Source organism: Trichomonas vaginalis, assembly GCF_026262505.1.
Source record: "Trichomonas vaginalis G3 chromosome Unknown ctg_156, whole genome shotgun sequence".
Classification (NCBI taxonomy): Eukaryota; Parabasalia; order Trichomonadida; family Trichomonadidae; genus Trichomonas; species Trichomonas vaginalis.
Window position 1 is genome coordinate 94366 of NW_026529243.1, and position 16094 is coordinate 110459.

Genomic DNA, 16094 nt, shown 5'->3' on the forward strand with positions numbered 1-16094 from the left:
AAAGTCAGAAAATAACGCTAATTTTATTTTTTTTTATTTTTTTATTTTGTATGTAAAGACAGATATGTCAACAACCGAGAACACAACAACAGTTATAGTCCATGAAGCTATAAATGAAGAATATGAGTACATACAGTATAACAAACAGTTACGTCTCATTCGTTCGGTCAAAGATGACATGTACCAAATGCAAAGTATTTTGACAGCATGTTTTGCTCCAGATACTAAGAAACCACAAGACTGGTTTAGGAACCAAAGCACACAAGAACTTTTGAGCGAAGCACAGCGAGACATACTTTTTTCTGAAAACAGTGAAGAACAGCGACTACGAGAAAAATCTTACTCGCCAAAACTCTATGAAAACAGTGAAGAACAGCGAGTAAGTAAAAAACCCCAGTCGCCAAAACTCTATGAAAATCGTGAAAAATTGCCAAATGGTTTGAGAGGATATTATGTTCATAGACTTCTCGTAAATAATGTGGCACAATGGGCTTCAGCTCGCTATTCATGGTATGTTTGTAAACTTCTTGACGAACTTCATAGACAAGAACGTGAAGAGATGGAAAACAAGCTTGAAGCAAAAGACAAAAGCATACAGAAAAGAATACCACGTTCGGTACCAAAAGGAAAGGAAAAGAACTATAAGTATATGATTTATACTGAAGAGATGGAAAATGAAGAAGATAAAGATATGGTTATGTTGCATTTAGTCAGAAGAAACAACAAAAGCTTTTACGACCTTGCTAAGATTTACAAATCTGACAGAAATTGGTTCTATCGCGAAAACTTACCGATTTCAATGACACCGAATGAAGATGTGAAACAAATAGTTCAAGATACGTTACCTCAAACACACTATGATATGAAAGGTTGTACAATTCTTACCTTCAAAGAAGATTTGCCATTGTTAAAGGAAAAAATAACAGAGTATTTTGACAACTTCAAACAAGTAGAGTAAATTGCACTCTTTATTTTTACGCTTGACTTCAGATGGCTCAGGTAGCTCTATAAAGTAAATTGCCTCGTCAAATCCTTCTGGCATTCCGAGTCCTTCCTTCCGGCATTCCGAGTCCTTCCTTCCGACATTCCAAGTTCTTCCTTCCAACTGGAAAAAAATTTCCCGACAACTGGAAAAAATTTTCCCGACAACTGGAAAAATTTTTCCTGTTGTCCGTCCGTAAACCATTCAAATTTTCGAAAATTGAGAACTTTTTTCCCGACAACTGGAAAAATTTTTCCCGACAACTGGAAAAAAATTTCCCGACAACTGGAAAAAAATTTCCCGACAACAGGAAAAGTTCTTCCTTCCGACAGGACACAAACGAATGTCCGACGTACCACCAACCGAGTCCATTCCAAAGCCAGAAGAACCGACAGCCCCAGCACCACAACAGACTAAGACTAAACTCTTTATTTTTCAAGCTTGACTTTTTACAATTTGAACTTTGTTCGCGTAGATGTGAATTCTGAAAGAAGTATGAGGGTCTTGTATGACTTTGTACTTCTCCCAGAGTTCATGTCTGTCAAACTTACCTGCCATGGACTCTTTCATAAGTTCCATGAAATCGTCTTCGGACAATCCAGGGAAAAGTATAATGTCAGTAAGTATTCTCTTTACATCCTTACTTAAACTCTTGGCTGTCTGTACGCAAATGACAACTGAAATGTTAAAGTGTCTGAGCTTCTTAAGAATTCGACACATGTCTTGTTCTCTGTTCTTTAACAAAGGATGAGAAGCAAAGTCATCTAAGATAAGAAGACATCTATGAGGGTAAGTCTTCCAATCGTACGATTGCAATTTCTTCGAAATGTATTCTATCTCTTTCTGTTTGTTTCTGAAGTGTTTCTTCTCTAATATTCTCTGCATTTCCTCATTTGGGTCTTTAAACTTCGAGTTTATATACTCATTTATAGCATTGTACTTCAAAACTCTTCTTTGGTACTTCTTTATCCAATCCAACAACTCAGAGTCTTTTATACATACTAACTTAGACTTCTTTATAATATCTTTGAACGAATTGACGGTTTGGTCAAATTGACCAGAAGTACTACAAATAACAACTAACTCATAGAATGGGTTCTTCTCATCTAGTTCTTGTTGTTGTGCAGCCATTTTAAGATAAGTGAAAGTCTTACCCGACCCAGGTGGTGCGATTAGACCTGTTATACCATTCTGAGCAAATAGGAACTTGTCATGTATGGGTTTTATCTGAGCATTTTCCAACTTCCTCTTGTTCTTGTTTAAAACATTCTCAAATTTCTTGTCAATGTCAGCAAACTTTTTTTCTAACATATTTTTAGAAAAATTAAAATTTTTATCTTTTTGAAAATGTCTAGCGATTTCGCTATCTATATTCGAGACAAGCTTTTCGACAGCAAAACATCTGTCGACCATAAAATCTTACATAGTGTAAACAAGAAAGGGGAATTTGTTCTAAAGTTCTGTTTCTGGGAATATGACAAGAACCATAAAACATTAAGCAGAGAAGTCTTAAAATTTGTCAATGACAGACTTGTTGACAGAGATGACACCGATTGGAAAGATGAAGTCCAACAAAATTTCTTAGAATGCAAAGAAGACACATGCGCTGTTCTTGAAGATGAAATAGGAAACAGAATAGAAGAGCTATTAAAGGACAAAGAACTTTTACATAAATATGGTTCTGAGAAATTTGACATAACTCCACCAGAAAAGAAGAAGAAGAGAGAGAAGAAAGAAAAGAAAGTAGAAGAAGAGAAGAAAGAGCCAGAGCCAGAGCCAGAGAAAAAGAAATTTGACATGTAAAAATAAAATTTTATTTTTAGAACATTTCTGGGTCAATGTCAATGTTCTCTTCCTCTTTAGGGGCAAACACTGGCTTAGACTCTAAAATCTTTTTACCCAATTTACCTTGAACTTCAACTATCTTAGACTCATAATATTCATAGTCGTCTGCTTTCTTTGGTTCATAAGGTATAACAAGTTTGTATGCTTTGCCTTCTTTAAGGTTTGAGAACCTTCTGTCAAAATTTTCTTTGACTGCTAACAAACCTTCTATGTCTAAGTCTTCAAATTTCGCACCATTTTTAGTCACAATAGCAAACTTAACGGGTTCGATGTTCCAAACTTTGTCAAATGTAGACTTTTCAAAATGGTAGAAGTAAACATTCAAATATGTGAATGGAGCTAACTTATCTTTGACTTCTGTCATATATTTGTTGACTGAAATATATTTCGTCATCTTTTCTATCGGATAAAAAAATATTTTTTTATAAAAACGTTTTAAAATGGTATGCCATATAGCTTCTTGAATTTGTTAAGACGTATTTGAACGCGTTTTCCATCTGTATCTCTAGCGTTTACATAAGCATAGCCTTCCTTAGTAAAATATACTTGTAATTTTCTATAGTTTACGCCGGTATAAAAGTAGAAAGAGTCTTGTTCTTCGCTATAGTAGTAAAACTCAAACGTATGCTTACCATAGTCTGTAATTTCAATTGCTTCATCTTCTAGTTCGTCGACAAATTCGAATACTATATCTCCAAATTTGCCTTTGTTCTTATTGTTTTCAGAACGAGTAACCCAACGCAAGTTTTCAAGTCTATTGTCATTTCTTATATGGTTTATATGGTCTACAAAAGGTAAATTGTTAGGATTCGGTATAAAATGAGTTGCAATGACAATATGTTTAAAATAGTTTTTTCCACTCATCTTCATCCTAGCATATCCGTTATTTTGCTCCCATTCGCTTAAAACTCTTTTTGTCTCTTTTTTTCTGACTTCAAATGACTCACAACAGTGAATTTCATATTTCTCATCTAACAAACAAGTTTCCCAACGGTCTTCTCCAACAAACTCAGCGTACATTTCAAATAAAATAAAAATATATATTTTTTTTAAATTTACTCAGAAAAATTTTTCTTTGTATATACGCCGTTCTGTATGTCTAAAAGATTTTTGACATTTGCCAAGAATGTTCGTTTAGACGCTGCCATATAACCATATTCTTGACAATATTGTTTATACGAATCGTACAATGACCTTTCATCTAAACACTCAAAGTCAGTTTCATCTATGAACAGTTCATATACACTCTTGTTTGCTTCTAACAATGTTTGTCTCTCTTCGGTATGTGGAATTTGTCTTGGATTGAACTTTGAAATATCTAATGTCATGAAATATGAGAACAAGTGGTTGTAAAAGTCAGATGTCAAAGTTTCTGCTAAGTCGTCAAAATATTCTGTATCTTGCATATGAGAATCTGACGTTCTGACAACTACATATCTTCTGTCAGAACTTTCTAACTTCATCGGAACGGCGTTGTTTGAAACCATAATGAAATTTGCAACATTTTCACAAACTCTTTGGTCTTTATATTTTCTTTCAACAACTCCAACTTTGTCTGTTATAAGACTCTTCAAAGCATCCGAGTTCAAAACTTTTGTTGTATCTATACTTTGAAGTTCGTTACATACTATAAGTTTCATATTCTCTATTGAAGAGTTAAATTTACCGCAGATGTTTTCTAAGTTTGTCATATTAGGGTTCGAATAGCCCTCTAACAGTTTGCACAAAATATCTGTAAAGAAAGTGTTCTTACCAGTTCCTTGTTTTCCAATTATAATGAGAGCAGTTTCATTTTTAGCACTTGGATATTGTAAGATGTTTGCAAACCAACATAAGATATACTCATAGACTCTTTCGTTTCCATTGCATATAATTTCTTTGACATGGTCTAACCAAGCTTCTATAACATTTTCTTTCCATTCTACTTGTTCGTATTTATATCCAGTGAAGATAGAATAGAAGTTTGGAGAAGGTGTATAGAACTTTATACCACGAACTGAAAAATCTTCTAACTTTGACAATAAGATATCCCAAGCATCTAACATCTTCATACCAACTTGTACGACTTTTATTTTCTTAAGTTTCTGTTTACATTCTTGTTCTGAAACTATTGTCGCTCTTGGTTTGTTAAAGACAACATCCCATTCTTTCATGACATAACATTCTGGGGCAGAGTCAACATAAATGACTAAACGTTTCAAATTCTCGACTGCTTTGTTATAGTCTCGAAATGGACACATATTTCTGAATGCTTGGAAGTCATAAAAATCTGAAACATCTATTCTGTACATTTTTATAAAAATAAAAAAAATATTTTTTTAAAAAACGTTTTAAAATGGTATGCCATATAGCTTCTTGAATTTGTTAAGAAGTATATGAACGTGTTTTCCATCTGTATCTCTAGTGTTTACATAAGCATAGTCATCCTTAGTAAAATATACTTGTAATTTTCTATAGTTTACACCGGTATAAAAGTAGAAAGAGTCTTGTTCTTCGCTATAGTAGTAAAACTCAAGCGTATGCTTGCCATAGTCTGTAATTTCAATTGCTTCATCTTCTAGTTCGTCGACAAATTCGAATACAATATCTCCAAATTTGCCTCTGTTCTTATTGTTTTCAGAAAGAGTGACCCAACGTAAATTTTCAAGTCTATTGTCGTTTCTTATACGGTTTATGTGGTCTACAAGAGGTAAATTGTTAGGATTCGTATAAAATGAGTTGCAATGACAATATGTTTAAAATAGTTTTTTCCACCCATCCTCATCATAGCATATCCGTCATTTCGCTCCCATCCGCTTAAAACTCTTTTTGTCTTTTTGTTTCTGACTTCAAATGACTCACAACAGTGAATTTCATATTTCTCATCTAACAAACAAGTTTCCCAACGGTCTTCTCCAACAAACTCAGCGTACATTTCAAATAAAATAAAAAAAATATATTTTTTATTCTTGAGCTATTTTTTATTCTTGAGCTATTTGTTGCATTTGTTCCATTTGTTGCATTTGTTGTTGAAGTTGTTCTTGTAATACAATACTTTCACCAGTTGCATCTTCCAATTCGAAACTTTCTGCCGTCATTGACAAATACATAGGACATAAAAGTTTTACAGGAACAAAGTTTGCGTCGACTAAGGTTAAGTTTATGTTTGCTAAAGTGTTTGAGTTTACTAAAGCTGAAAATTCTGCATTCGAATGAACAATAGGCAAACCAGCAGAGAAAGTGTTGTTTATACGCATGAGTATCTTTTGGTCATAGTAGTTTCTGTCGACATTCGAATAGCACTTTGAACCTAAGTTTGAAACAATATATAAAATAGGTGTACTTAAAGTCAATGGAACAGACAAACCTTTATGACACCTTTTCCTGTTATAGGAAACTGTTGGTAGTAAAAAACCAGATATAAGTTTTGTATTATAGCTCATATCGTTTATACTAAACTCGGTCGCGACATCCAAACATAATGAAACCTGCTCTAGTTGCAGCACATGTTACATCCGTCCTTAAAGTATTAAATAAGTCAACAAAACCTGTTGGTGGTATATCTGAGTAAGTATCTTCAAAGAAGTATTTTTTACCATTCACAACAACAAAGTCTTCTGGTGTCAAAAGAGCAAAACAGGCTTTAGTCGTCATCGTGTTTAAAGTTAGTTTACAATATCGTCCTTGAGGACTTTGTAAGTTTTTGTTATAGAATTATATGACTCAGGTTTTTAGTCGTAATAGTATAAACCACTATGTCTTCTGCCATTTACTTAGCAAGTAAATTTTAATGAAATGTTGGGTCGTCAAATATTTTTATGACGTCTGGGAAACTATATTTTAAGTTCAACGTTTCACCTCCTTTCATAACGTATATCTTGTCAATGACATTATATGAAACACCACAGCAACTAATGTCGGGTTCTATTTCTTTGATGTTTATATCGTCTGCCTCTGTCAAAAGTTTCAATAGTTCTTTCAAAATTTCATGAGGTGCGATGACATATGAGTTCACTTTTACAGGGTTGTGTTCGACCAAGTTTAACATTATACCCAAAGCCTGACAAATCTTCTCCTGAGTTTTAAGTTTGTCTTTAAGTTGTTGGTAGTCGTTTCGAATATCTGCAACAGAACTTAAGTCTCTGCTAACTTCAGGATATGTTGGTTGTTCTTTTACAGGAACTATTGTTATACCATCTTCGTCTTCGTATGGTTTCCCACTTCAACATCTCTTTCTTTGACATTGACAACAACACTTTGACTGTTTGTTTGAGTTGGTGAATTTAACTTCACATCTGCCACCGCCATTAAACCTTTTGAAACACTCACGCTTCTATTTTTCGGAAATGACATTTTACTTAGAATAAAAAGATGGACGTATTTGAGTATCTCTTCGAATTGAAGCAAAACAAAGTTTACACACACAAACAATACAAGTTCATTGACAGAGTAGTTCTTTACACAAACAATGGAAAATGTTATAGAATAGCAGTCTTTGCTGAACCAAAATATTTTCATAAAGCAAAGAAAGTTGGTATAACTGAAATGGTGAAAGTTCTTGACGTTGACAAAAATATAACAACAAAACTGACCGATATTTCTAAAGGTAAGTTTATAATACAATTTTATGTCAAAACTGGCGTACTGTCAATATTTGACGGAGAGAAGTCAGTTCAAGAACAACTTACTGACCTGCTGCCAAAATCTGCTCGATGGAAGCTGTCGTTATACCAATCTGAGGAGCCCCAGCAGGTTTCATCGAACGAATCTTCAAAAGAGCATCTTCCGTGAAAAGTGCTATTGGTTTTGTAAACTTCTTTGCTTTCAATTCATTTGGACCGTCTCTGTCACCAGTATATTGTATTTGTACAGTACCAACAGTTGAAATACCACCCATAAAGTCTTCTGAGTCAGCAAATGGAATGCCAAGCCAAAAGTTTGAACGGTCTCCATTTGTATATTGAGTTTTTTGACCTCCTGTATGAGTCCATACTTTCACATATGGCATAATAGAACTTTGCATTTCAGGGTTAATGGTTGTTGTGAAGTTGTTGTTAAAGTTCATAGCATCTAATGTCAAGTTGTATGACCTCATATCCTCAACTGTAGAATATTCTTCTCTTGGATAATATTTGCCATCTATGTTTATATGATATTTAATACCAGGGTTGTAGAAACAAGAATAGTCATTTATAGTTCGTCTGAACAGTACAAACATAGTATCTGCATGTTTCATTGCAGTTGTTAAAGCAATATCTGTTCTTGCACCTGGGTCAGCACTTTGGTTTCCAACTTCACCTGCAAAGTCTTTGACAGATATTTGGTGTATAGGGAACATAAGTGGAACTGCAATATATTTGGCAGCTAAAGCATTTGAAATATCTGGGTCCAACATATAGACTGCAAGTCTGCTTTCTATTCTCTTGCATTCAAATTTTTCGCATGTGAACTTAACTGGGTCCCAAGCAGTTCCAGCAGCATTGAAATAGTAGTTTACTTCAGTGTTGAAGTTTGAGAAACCAAAGTCTAAGTCAACTTTGTCTTTGCAAAATTCGGCGAATGACGTTTGATTTGTTCCCTTTACGTCTGTAAGAGTGAATGGGTCTTGTGTTGGTGCAATGACTAAGTTATTTTTGCTTGGAGTAAGTTCGATAGAAATTTTTCCTGCCCAGTTTGGCAAGTATCTTAAAAAACCTGAAGATGAGGAAAGATGACAAAGGAACTCTAAGTTTCAGTTTTACTTTGGTTACTGCTGCTGCAGTTTGTCCAGAAAGGTCAACATAAACTCCTGGAACGTTAGGGTCAAGTCTTCTTATTTTCTCAATAGTTGCATACTGGTCTGTTTGTTCTCTAGCTTGTGGTTGTACTGAGTTTCTCAAAGCGAACCATTCATAGTTTGCCCATGTTACTGTTTGAACTAAGTCAGAGTTAGAATATATCTTATATCCATAAAAACTTCTGGAGCATATTGGTATCCGACATAGAAAATTCCATTGCAACCTTTCTTGTCAGACAACTTGGCAGAAGGTTTTATTTCAATGTCTTGTTCCACGTATAAGAAAGAGTTGTCAATAGAAATTATATGAAACCTGTCGCAAGCAATATCTACTGTTGTTGAAGAACCTTCTCCAAACTCACCTACGTTTCCATAAGAAACAGCAGTTGTATATTCGTAAGTTCCAGGAACTATTTCTGACCTTCTAATGGCATTGTCGCATTCGTTATACCATTCGGAAACATTTCCATTCATAGCATCCAAAACTGTTGGCGTTATATTCTGAGCGGCGTACATTTCATATGAGTAAAAATATAGAATAGTTGGATTTATATGTCATAATAGAACCCACGTGGACCAAGCTTTACTTTCTTCCTGACTGAGTTTTTAACTCTTCTTTTTCCTTCATTGCCCTCTGCTTGAAGTTGTTGCATCTTTGCATTATGTTCATCTAGTATGTTGCAAATTTCCCATGTCCTTTTTGCCTTTTTGGCTCTGGTCGCCCATCTCAGGTAACCTATATCCTAGAAAGAGTTTGTCATAGTTTGTATTTGAGTCGTCGCTTATTGTTTGCATGACTCTGTCCTGAGTTTCTGGTTCAAGCTCTTCAAACAGTGCCTGTCCATATGGAATAAGCTCGTTTCCAAATATATGTTTTTGTAGCCATTCTTTTTCTTTCCATGTTACCAACTATATCTTTTGTGAATGGGAAAGCTTTTACCCAATCTTTCAGTCTTGCGTCGTTTATTTCTGTAGTTGGTTTTATTTTGTCAAGGAACATGTTTTTCAATACTAACATTTCATTTGGTACTGTCCATTTGAGTTTTCTTAAATATTCATCCCTTCTCGGTTCATTGTCTGCAAAGTAAGTTTTTATGACATTTTGTAAACTTTCGTTTGCAAGGTCATGTACAATAGGTTCTCTTCCTTCTCTCTCCATAACTTTCTTTCTAAACTCTTCACCAAATATACCATCTCTATGGTTCTGTGTAGTTCTTTGAGATAAATGTTCTAGAACGTCAGGTGTTATATTTCCATCAGCCATGTTCATTTCATACTGGTCCAAAATATCTGCATGTTTCATATCTTTCAATGGCATTAAAGCCGCGCTGAAAATACCAGCTATATCTGGTTCACCATTGACTTCCATTGCGTCTACAACTTCTTGGAATTGTGGTTGTAAGTTTATGAACCACCTATCTGGATTAGCTTTATGACCCCATCTCATTGTAGTTCCATCGTCTGCAGAAACAAAAGTAGGTTTGTTTCCATCTTGGCTAGGTTCTGAATGAACTTTAAACAATGTTTCATTTCTATATGTTTTCTTGAAATTTAACCTTTTATCTTCACCGAGTTCATCGAAGATTGAACGTTAAATGCTCGTAAGTAAAAAGGGTTGTTGTATTGTGTACATTTTTTTTCAGTTCTTCCATTCTATGCTGAATATTTTCATCTGGTGCTGGAGTCTTTTGTATGTCGGCAAACATTTTTCGATATTCTTCTACTATGTCAGCCGAATTTTTTTTAGACTCTTGGAAATATTCCATATTCTCCGCATACTCTTGTTGAGGGTCAAGATTTTTCGGCTGTTCCAAATCTTCATCTAGTTCTGTGAAGTTAGTTTCCAAAGGAGTGACTTGTTCGTTTCCTTCAGGCTCTTCTAGCTGTTGTTGCTGAACTATTTCTTCCATGTCTGGTTGTATCTGAACTATTTCTTCCTGTGGAGTTTCTTGTACCTCATCTGCTGGCATTTCATATATTCCGAGACCGTTTTTAACAATTTCCCTATCTACGTCATTCCGCATTCATAAGCTTTTGTTCTTTCGTTCCGTCTCTATTTTTTACGCGTTTCATGACGAAAGTTGAATTGTCATTTAGCTCTGACATCAAATATCTCGGAGTAAATTCATCCATGTCATTTGGATGATATGCTATTAAATCATATCCCTTAGCGAGCTTGTATTTTCCAGGTTTGAGATTATATCCGTTTTGGTGCTGAGCCATAAAGCTAAATAGGTTCGGGTCAGTATTTCCATCCTTGAACTTTCCAATAGCTTCTTTATATCTGTCACTAAAGTCAACAGTATCTGGGAAACCACACTCTTCTTTAAGCATTTTTAAGAATTCTTGGTTTCCTTGTTCTCTACTTCTTTTATGTCCTTGCTCTGTTTGTGGTTGTTGTTGTGCAGGGTTTTGAACTGTTGGTTGTGGTGCTGGTTGTGGAGGTGGTTGTTGTGCTGGTTGTGGAGGTGGTTGTTGTGCTGGTTGTTGTGTTGGTTTTGGTGCATGCCTGTGTCTGTGTCCATGTGACGATGTAAATGTGTTAGGTAGTCCTGGTGCAGGTGCTTCTCTTGGAGGGTTTGGTGGTATATAAGTTCCACCAGCTGGCACATATGTTCCATCTGCAGCGTAATGTCCTACCTGACTTTTCGTTTTTAAGAAAGCATTTACTAGGTCTGTTTTGGTCTGTTGTAACTCTTTTTCTTGACTTTCCACAACAGTTGTTCTAACGGCGTCATAGGCACTTTGAACTGCCTGTCTCGTTGCTGCATCTGTTATTTTCGTCATATTTTGTGCTACTTCTCTTAACTCGTTGTCGAAACCTTCAGACTTCAGTTTCTTTCCAGATGAGAAGTCGTTCACTTGTTTCACCTTACTATGAAGAGCTTCGAAGGCGTTCTTAAAGTCAGCATTTGTTAAAGCTTCATTTGAACTATCTTCATCCGCTTGTATTTTTGTCCTTATTGACCCTATAAGCTGGGCTGCTTTAGCGTTGGCTTGGGCATCTAACCAGTCATTGTTAGCTTTTATATATTCTGCGCTTTCATTGCCTTTTGCATGGCTGCGTCGTTATTTTTACTTTCTTGTGCTAAGTTTTCATACTGTACGGTTTGGTTTTGCAACTGTAAAAGTTTTTCTGCCTTTACATTTGCTTCAACTTCTTTTTTATACTCATCGCTATCCATATATGTCTTCAGGGCTTTTTGTTTTATTTCTTCATCTTTCAGTACTTTATATCGAGTAGTATGGTTTTTTCAAATTTATGACATCTTGTTCCATTTTTGCTACTTCTGCTGCTTTTTCTGACACTTTTTTTGCATATTCCTCTGTACTTAGTTCTTTCAGTTGTTCTTCTTTCTTCTTTTCTCTACGTTTAACTCATTTAGTTTCTTTGTGTGTCTGTCATATTCTAGTTTCTTTTCGTTTTCACTTATTTGCTTCTGTATGTCTATGTTTGACTTTTTGACATCTGTTATTTGATTTTTGAGTGAACTCAAATTCATTTGACTTTGAGGGTTATAGGCTGTTCCGTCTGCAGCTCCACCATAGCCTGCCATTTTCGCTAAAAGTGCCGCTCTTAAACCTCCACTCTGTGCACCAAAAACTCGGTTTAAAAGCATAGGATTGCTTGACATTTGTTGCAACATAGTGGGGTCATTCAGCATTTGTTGTTGCAACTGTTGTTGTGGTGTCAGTTTTACTATTGGATGTTTCAATGCTCTCTTCCTCTTACGTATATTCTTACGTAGCTTACGTGGCATTTTAAGTGAAGTTAAAAAGCGGTTTTTGACAGATGTTTTATTGAGACTTCTTCGTAAAGACTTTGTTGAGACTTCTTCGTAAATGAGTGTAAATGACCCAAAATATATATTTTAGGGTAGAAGGGTATATCTACCCCGTTTTCTACCCTCTTTTCTACCCTCTTGAATTTTCATGAATTTCTTCGTAAAGACTTTGTCAAGACTTCTTCGTAAAGACTTTGTTAAGACTTCTTCGTAAAGACTTTGTTGAGACTTCTTCGTAAAGACTTTGTTGAGACTTCTTCGTAAAGACTTTGTCAAGACTTCATCGTAAAGACTTTGTTGAGATTTCTTCGTAAATGACCCTAGTAGTATATTTTTGTGTAAATTTCATGAAAATTCAAGAGGTAGAAAAGAGGTAGAAAACGGGGTAGATAGATATACCCTTCTACCCTAAAATATATTTTTGGTGTAAATTTCATGAAAATTCAAGAGGGTAGAAATGAGGGTAGAAAACGGGGTAGATATACCCTTCTACCCTAAAATATATTTTTGGTGTAAATTTCATGAAAATTCAAGAGGGTAGAAATGAGGGTAGAAAACGGGGTAGATATACCCTTCTACCCTAAAATATATTTTTGTCTGATTTTACGAAGAAGTCTTGACAAAACATTTACGAAGAAGTCTTGACAAAACATTTACGAAGAAGTCTTGACAAAACATGAAAACATATATAATTTGTGAAAAGCTCCTGGAAGACCTCCGAATAAAAACTTCATTTATGTGGGCTAGAGGGCGCAACGCGCCTGGAAGCCCTCCGAATAAAAACTTCATTTATACTAAACATCTTCAGGGCTAGAAGGCACGAAGTGCCTGGAAGCCCCACTGCCTTTTTTTTTTTTTTTTTTTTTTTTTTTTTTTTTTTTTTTTTTTTTTTTTTTTTTTTTTTTTTTTTTTTTTTTTTTTTTTTTTTTTTTTTTTTTTTTTTTTTTTTTTTTTTTTTTTTTTTTTTTTTTTTTTTTTTTTTTTTTTTTTTTTTTTTTTTTTTTTTTTTTTTTTTTTTTTTTTTTTTTTTTTTTTTTTTTTTTTTTTTTTTTTTTTTTTTTTTTTTTTTTTTAATTTGGATTATAAATAAATAGGCTAATACAATATTTAAAAATGAGAAAAAATAACTTTTCAAAGAACTTTTCATAATCTCAAAGAAAATTTTTTATTCAATAATTATATAAATTAATTAACATTCATAATGGAATTGGATTTTTTTTATAAAAAATTGGTCCTACTTAACTTTTTGAGAGAATTTGGCTTTTCATTTTTTATTATGAGTAGTGTAATAAACAGAAATTCATCAAAAGTGACAGCTCTCAATTTTTTGACATTTGTAAATTCTAAATTGAATGAGAAAAATGAAATAATACTAAGCATAATACAATATTCTAGTTTTAATTATAATTAGGAAAAAGTTAGTTTTGAGAGTACTTTTCATAGGCATATAGAATGAAATCTTCTGAAAAATAATATCACATAAACTCATATTATTTTCTAATATATAACTATTTTATATAAAAATCAAATTCAATGATCTTAAAAGCGAAGGATAAACCTCAAAATTTACGAATATAATGAGTGGGAATATAATGCTTATCTATCATAAAACCATATGAAATATCAATTTTTGCTTTACGCCTAATTTTTGACGACAATTAGCAAAAAATGTTAAATGTTAAGAGGGGGCACAAACTTGCCCAGCGAGGTGAAGTGAAAAGTGATGGGTTTACATGTCAGAAATGTAAACTGTTAGATTTGAAACAAAAAATGGATTATTTTATTACCCAGATTTGCCTTACTTTTACCACCCCTCTAAAGCTGGGGACACCGCCTATCGTTGGGAGTAGCTATTAAATAGAACCACCAAGGGTATTTTTCGAACTTTCGTTGTAGTGTAGTGGAAACATCCGACATAAGGATTAATTATGCCAAGGTTTGATTCCCATTTAGCAAATTTTTTCTTTTTTGGATCATGAATTTTTTTTTGGTCACTATAAGATTTGTTTCATGTTCTAAATCTGCTGCATATGTAATCTATTTTTATTTACCTATTTTTAAAAATCTATTGGATTGCCAAATTTGAATCTATTTAAAATCATAAAAATCCAAAAAAACTATAAATATATGTTTTATGCATAGTGCCGATACTCAAATATCAGATTACTTAGATCCATGAATAATATCCGAATTTTTTTTCTTAAAATTAAACTTCAAAACTTCTTGCAATCTTATTCTTAATCAATTGTAAATTTTTAAAACCATTTTTTTAAAATAATTTTGCGTAAATTTTATTCTCATGTTGTTTTAATCGAAAATTGATACATTTTCAAAAAAATAATATTGACTTATGAAATTCATTTTTAAGGTGAAATAGTATTGTTTTTATTAAAGTATATGAATAATATATAAAAAATTAATGAATAATATAAGCAGATTTTTAGTTTACAAAAACAAATATGAGCAATGCAATTTCAAACTTTTGCTGGCAATTTCGATATTGCTCAAGTTTGTAGTATTTGTGATACCTATAACATCGGCTTAATCAAAATTCGATTTTTCTTATGAGTTATTGAGAAAATTTGATTGCAATGAGAAGGATTTCGACGTTTTTGATAAACTAAGAGCTGAGCTTTAGGTGTTCAGTTCATTTATGGCTGTAGTTTGATGCGTAGATCTCTTTTTTATTGTAAATTCTTTCAGCATGGAGATCGAGAATGAATCTTTTGAGAACTTTATGAGTTTTTACACCCGTAAAGAGGTCCTTCGAGGAAAGATAGTCCAGACTACATGAAGATGTGGGTTAACCAAAAAAATCCGATGGTTTCCCCATATTCATGTAGATCTTCGAAAAAATGAGCACCAAAAAAGCCAAAAAAATAGGCTTTTTATTGGATTTGTACACTAGATCAATAACCTATTTAGGATCTGACACTCTTTTTAGCCAGAGATATGAGGTCCTTTCTAGGAAAACGATCTATTCATCCATAAAAAAAATGAATTATCGTTTTCCCCAGAAATTACATGGGGAGTGGTAAAAGTAAAGCAAATCTGGGTATTATATGATAGAGAGATTTGGTAAGTTACTATCAAATTTGTAAGTAAGGGGAAAAAAAGTAAGAAAGAAAAAAAATTTTAAAATAAAAAGCCACTCGCTTCGCTCGCGGTTGACAAAAAGAACAAATTCGAAAAATAATTGTATGAAATTACGAAACTAAGCCACTCGCTTCGCTCGCGGTTGACAAAAAGAACAAATTCGAAAAATAATTGTATGAAATTACGAAACTAAGCCACTCGCTTCGCTCGCGGCTTAAGAAAAGAACAGATTCGAAAAAAGGTTGTATGAAATTACGAAACTAAGCCCCTCGCTTCGCTCGCGGCTGACGAAAAGAACAGATTTGAAAAAAGATTGTATGAAACTACGAAACTAAGCCGCGAGCGAAGCGAGCGGCTTAAGTAAACAACATATTTCAGATTATCGATACTAAAAATTTTTTATTTTATTACATTTTTTTTGCATTTTTTTAAGGGTGCACACGAGAGGATCATGTAAACTTCAGAATTTAGAACCTTATTTTTAGGCATTATCTTGGCTACCTATTTAGGCTCGAAAAGCAAAAAATATCAAAAAATACAACTTGACTCCATTATGACCCTTTCATGGAGGTAGTTTTTATCCGCTAGTATTTTCCCTTTGAATCTCTTTACAATTCGAAATCAAATTCAA

The 16094-nt window shown here is 33.7% G+C and overlaps 2 protein-coding genes and 6 pseudogenes across 8 annotated transcripts, besides 5 other annotated features; 1 reads left to right on the forward strand and 7 right to left on the reverse strand.

Moving 5' to 3' along the window:
* Positions 1–9044: part of a mobile genetic element that runs on past the window's edge.
* On the forward strand, positions 65–694 carry TVAGG3_1081960 (annotated as a pseudogene). The gene has a single exon. A coding segment is annotated over exon 1 (630 nt).
* TVAGG3_1081970 lies at positions 2854–3191 on the reverse strand (annotated as a pseudogene). Its single transcript has one exon. A coding segment is annotated over exon 1 (338 nt).
* TVAGG3_1081980 (HNH endonuclease family) lies at positions 3263–3847 on the reverse strand (the record flags this gene model as incomplete). Its single annotated transcript, XM_051256714.1, has 1 exon — positions 3263–3847. One exon carries the CDS (start codon positions 3845–3847, stop codon positions 3263–3265), a length of 585 nt encoding a protein of 194 aa, XP_051076072.1.
* Positions 5209–5741, reverse strand: TVAGG3_1081990 (annotated as a pseudogene). The gene has a single exon. A coding segment is annotated over exon 1 (533 nt).
* On the reverse strand, positions 7571–8201 carry TVAGG3_1082000 (annotated as a pseudogene). The gene has a single exon. A coding segment is annotated over exon 1 (631 nt).
* Positions 9045–9408: 364 nt separating the features above from the next.
* TVAGG3_1082010 (protein of unknown function, DUF4106 family) lies at positions 9409–9951 on the reverse strand (the record flags this gene model as incomplete). The annotated part of the gene is made up of 1 exon (XM_051256715.1): positions 9409–9951. One exon carries the CDS (start codon positions 9949–9951, stop codon positions 9409–9411), a length of 543 nt encoding a protein of 180 aa, XP_051076073.1.
* Positions 9952–10658: 707 nt separating this feature from the next.
* Positions 10659–11861, reverse strand: TVAGG3_1082020 (annotated as a pseudogene). The gene has a single exon. A coding segment is annotated over exon 1 (1203 nt).
* Positions 11862–12012: 151 nt separating this feature from the next.
* TVAGG3_1082030 lies at positions 12013–12343 on the reverse strand (annotated as a pseudogene). Its single transcript has one exon. A coding segment is annotated over exon 1 (331 nt).
* Positions 12344–13653: 1310 nt separating this feature from the next.
* Positions 13654–13690: a mobile genetic element.
* Positions 13691–14051: 361 nt separating this feature from the next.
* Positions 14052–14153: a mobile genetic element.
* A 1428-nt stretch (positions 14154–15581) lies between these two features.
* Positions 15582–15749: a mobile genetic element.
* A 146-nt stretch (positions 15750–15895) lies between these two features.
* Positions 15896–16094: part of a mobile genetic element that runs on past the window's edge.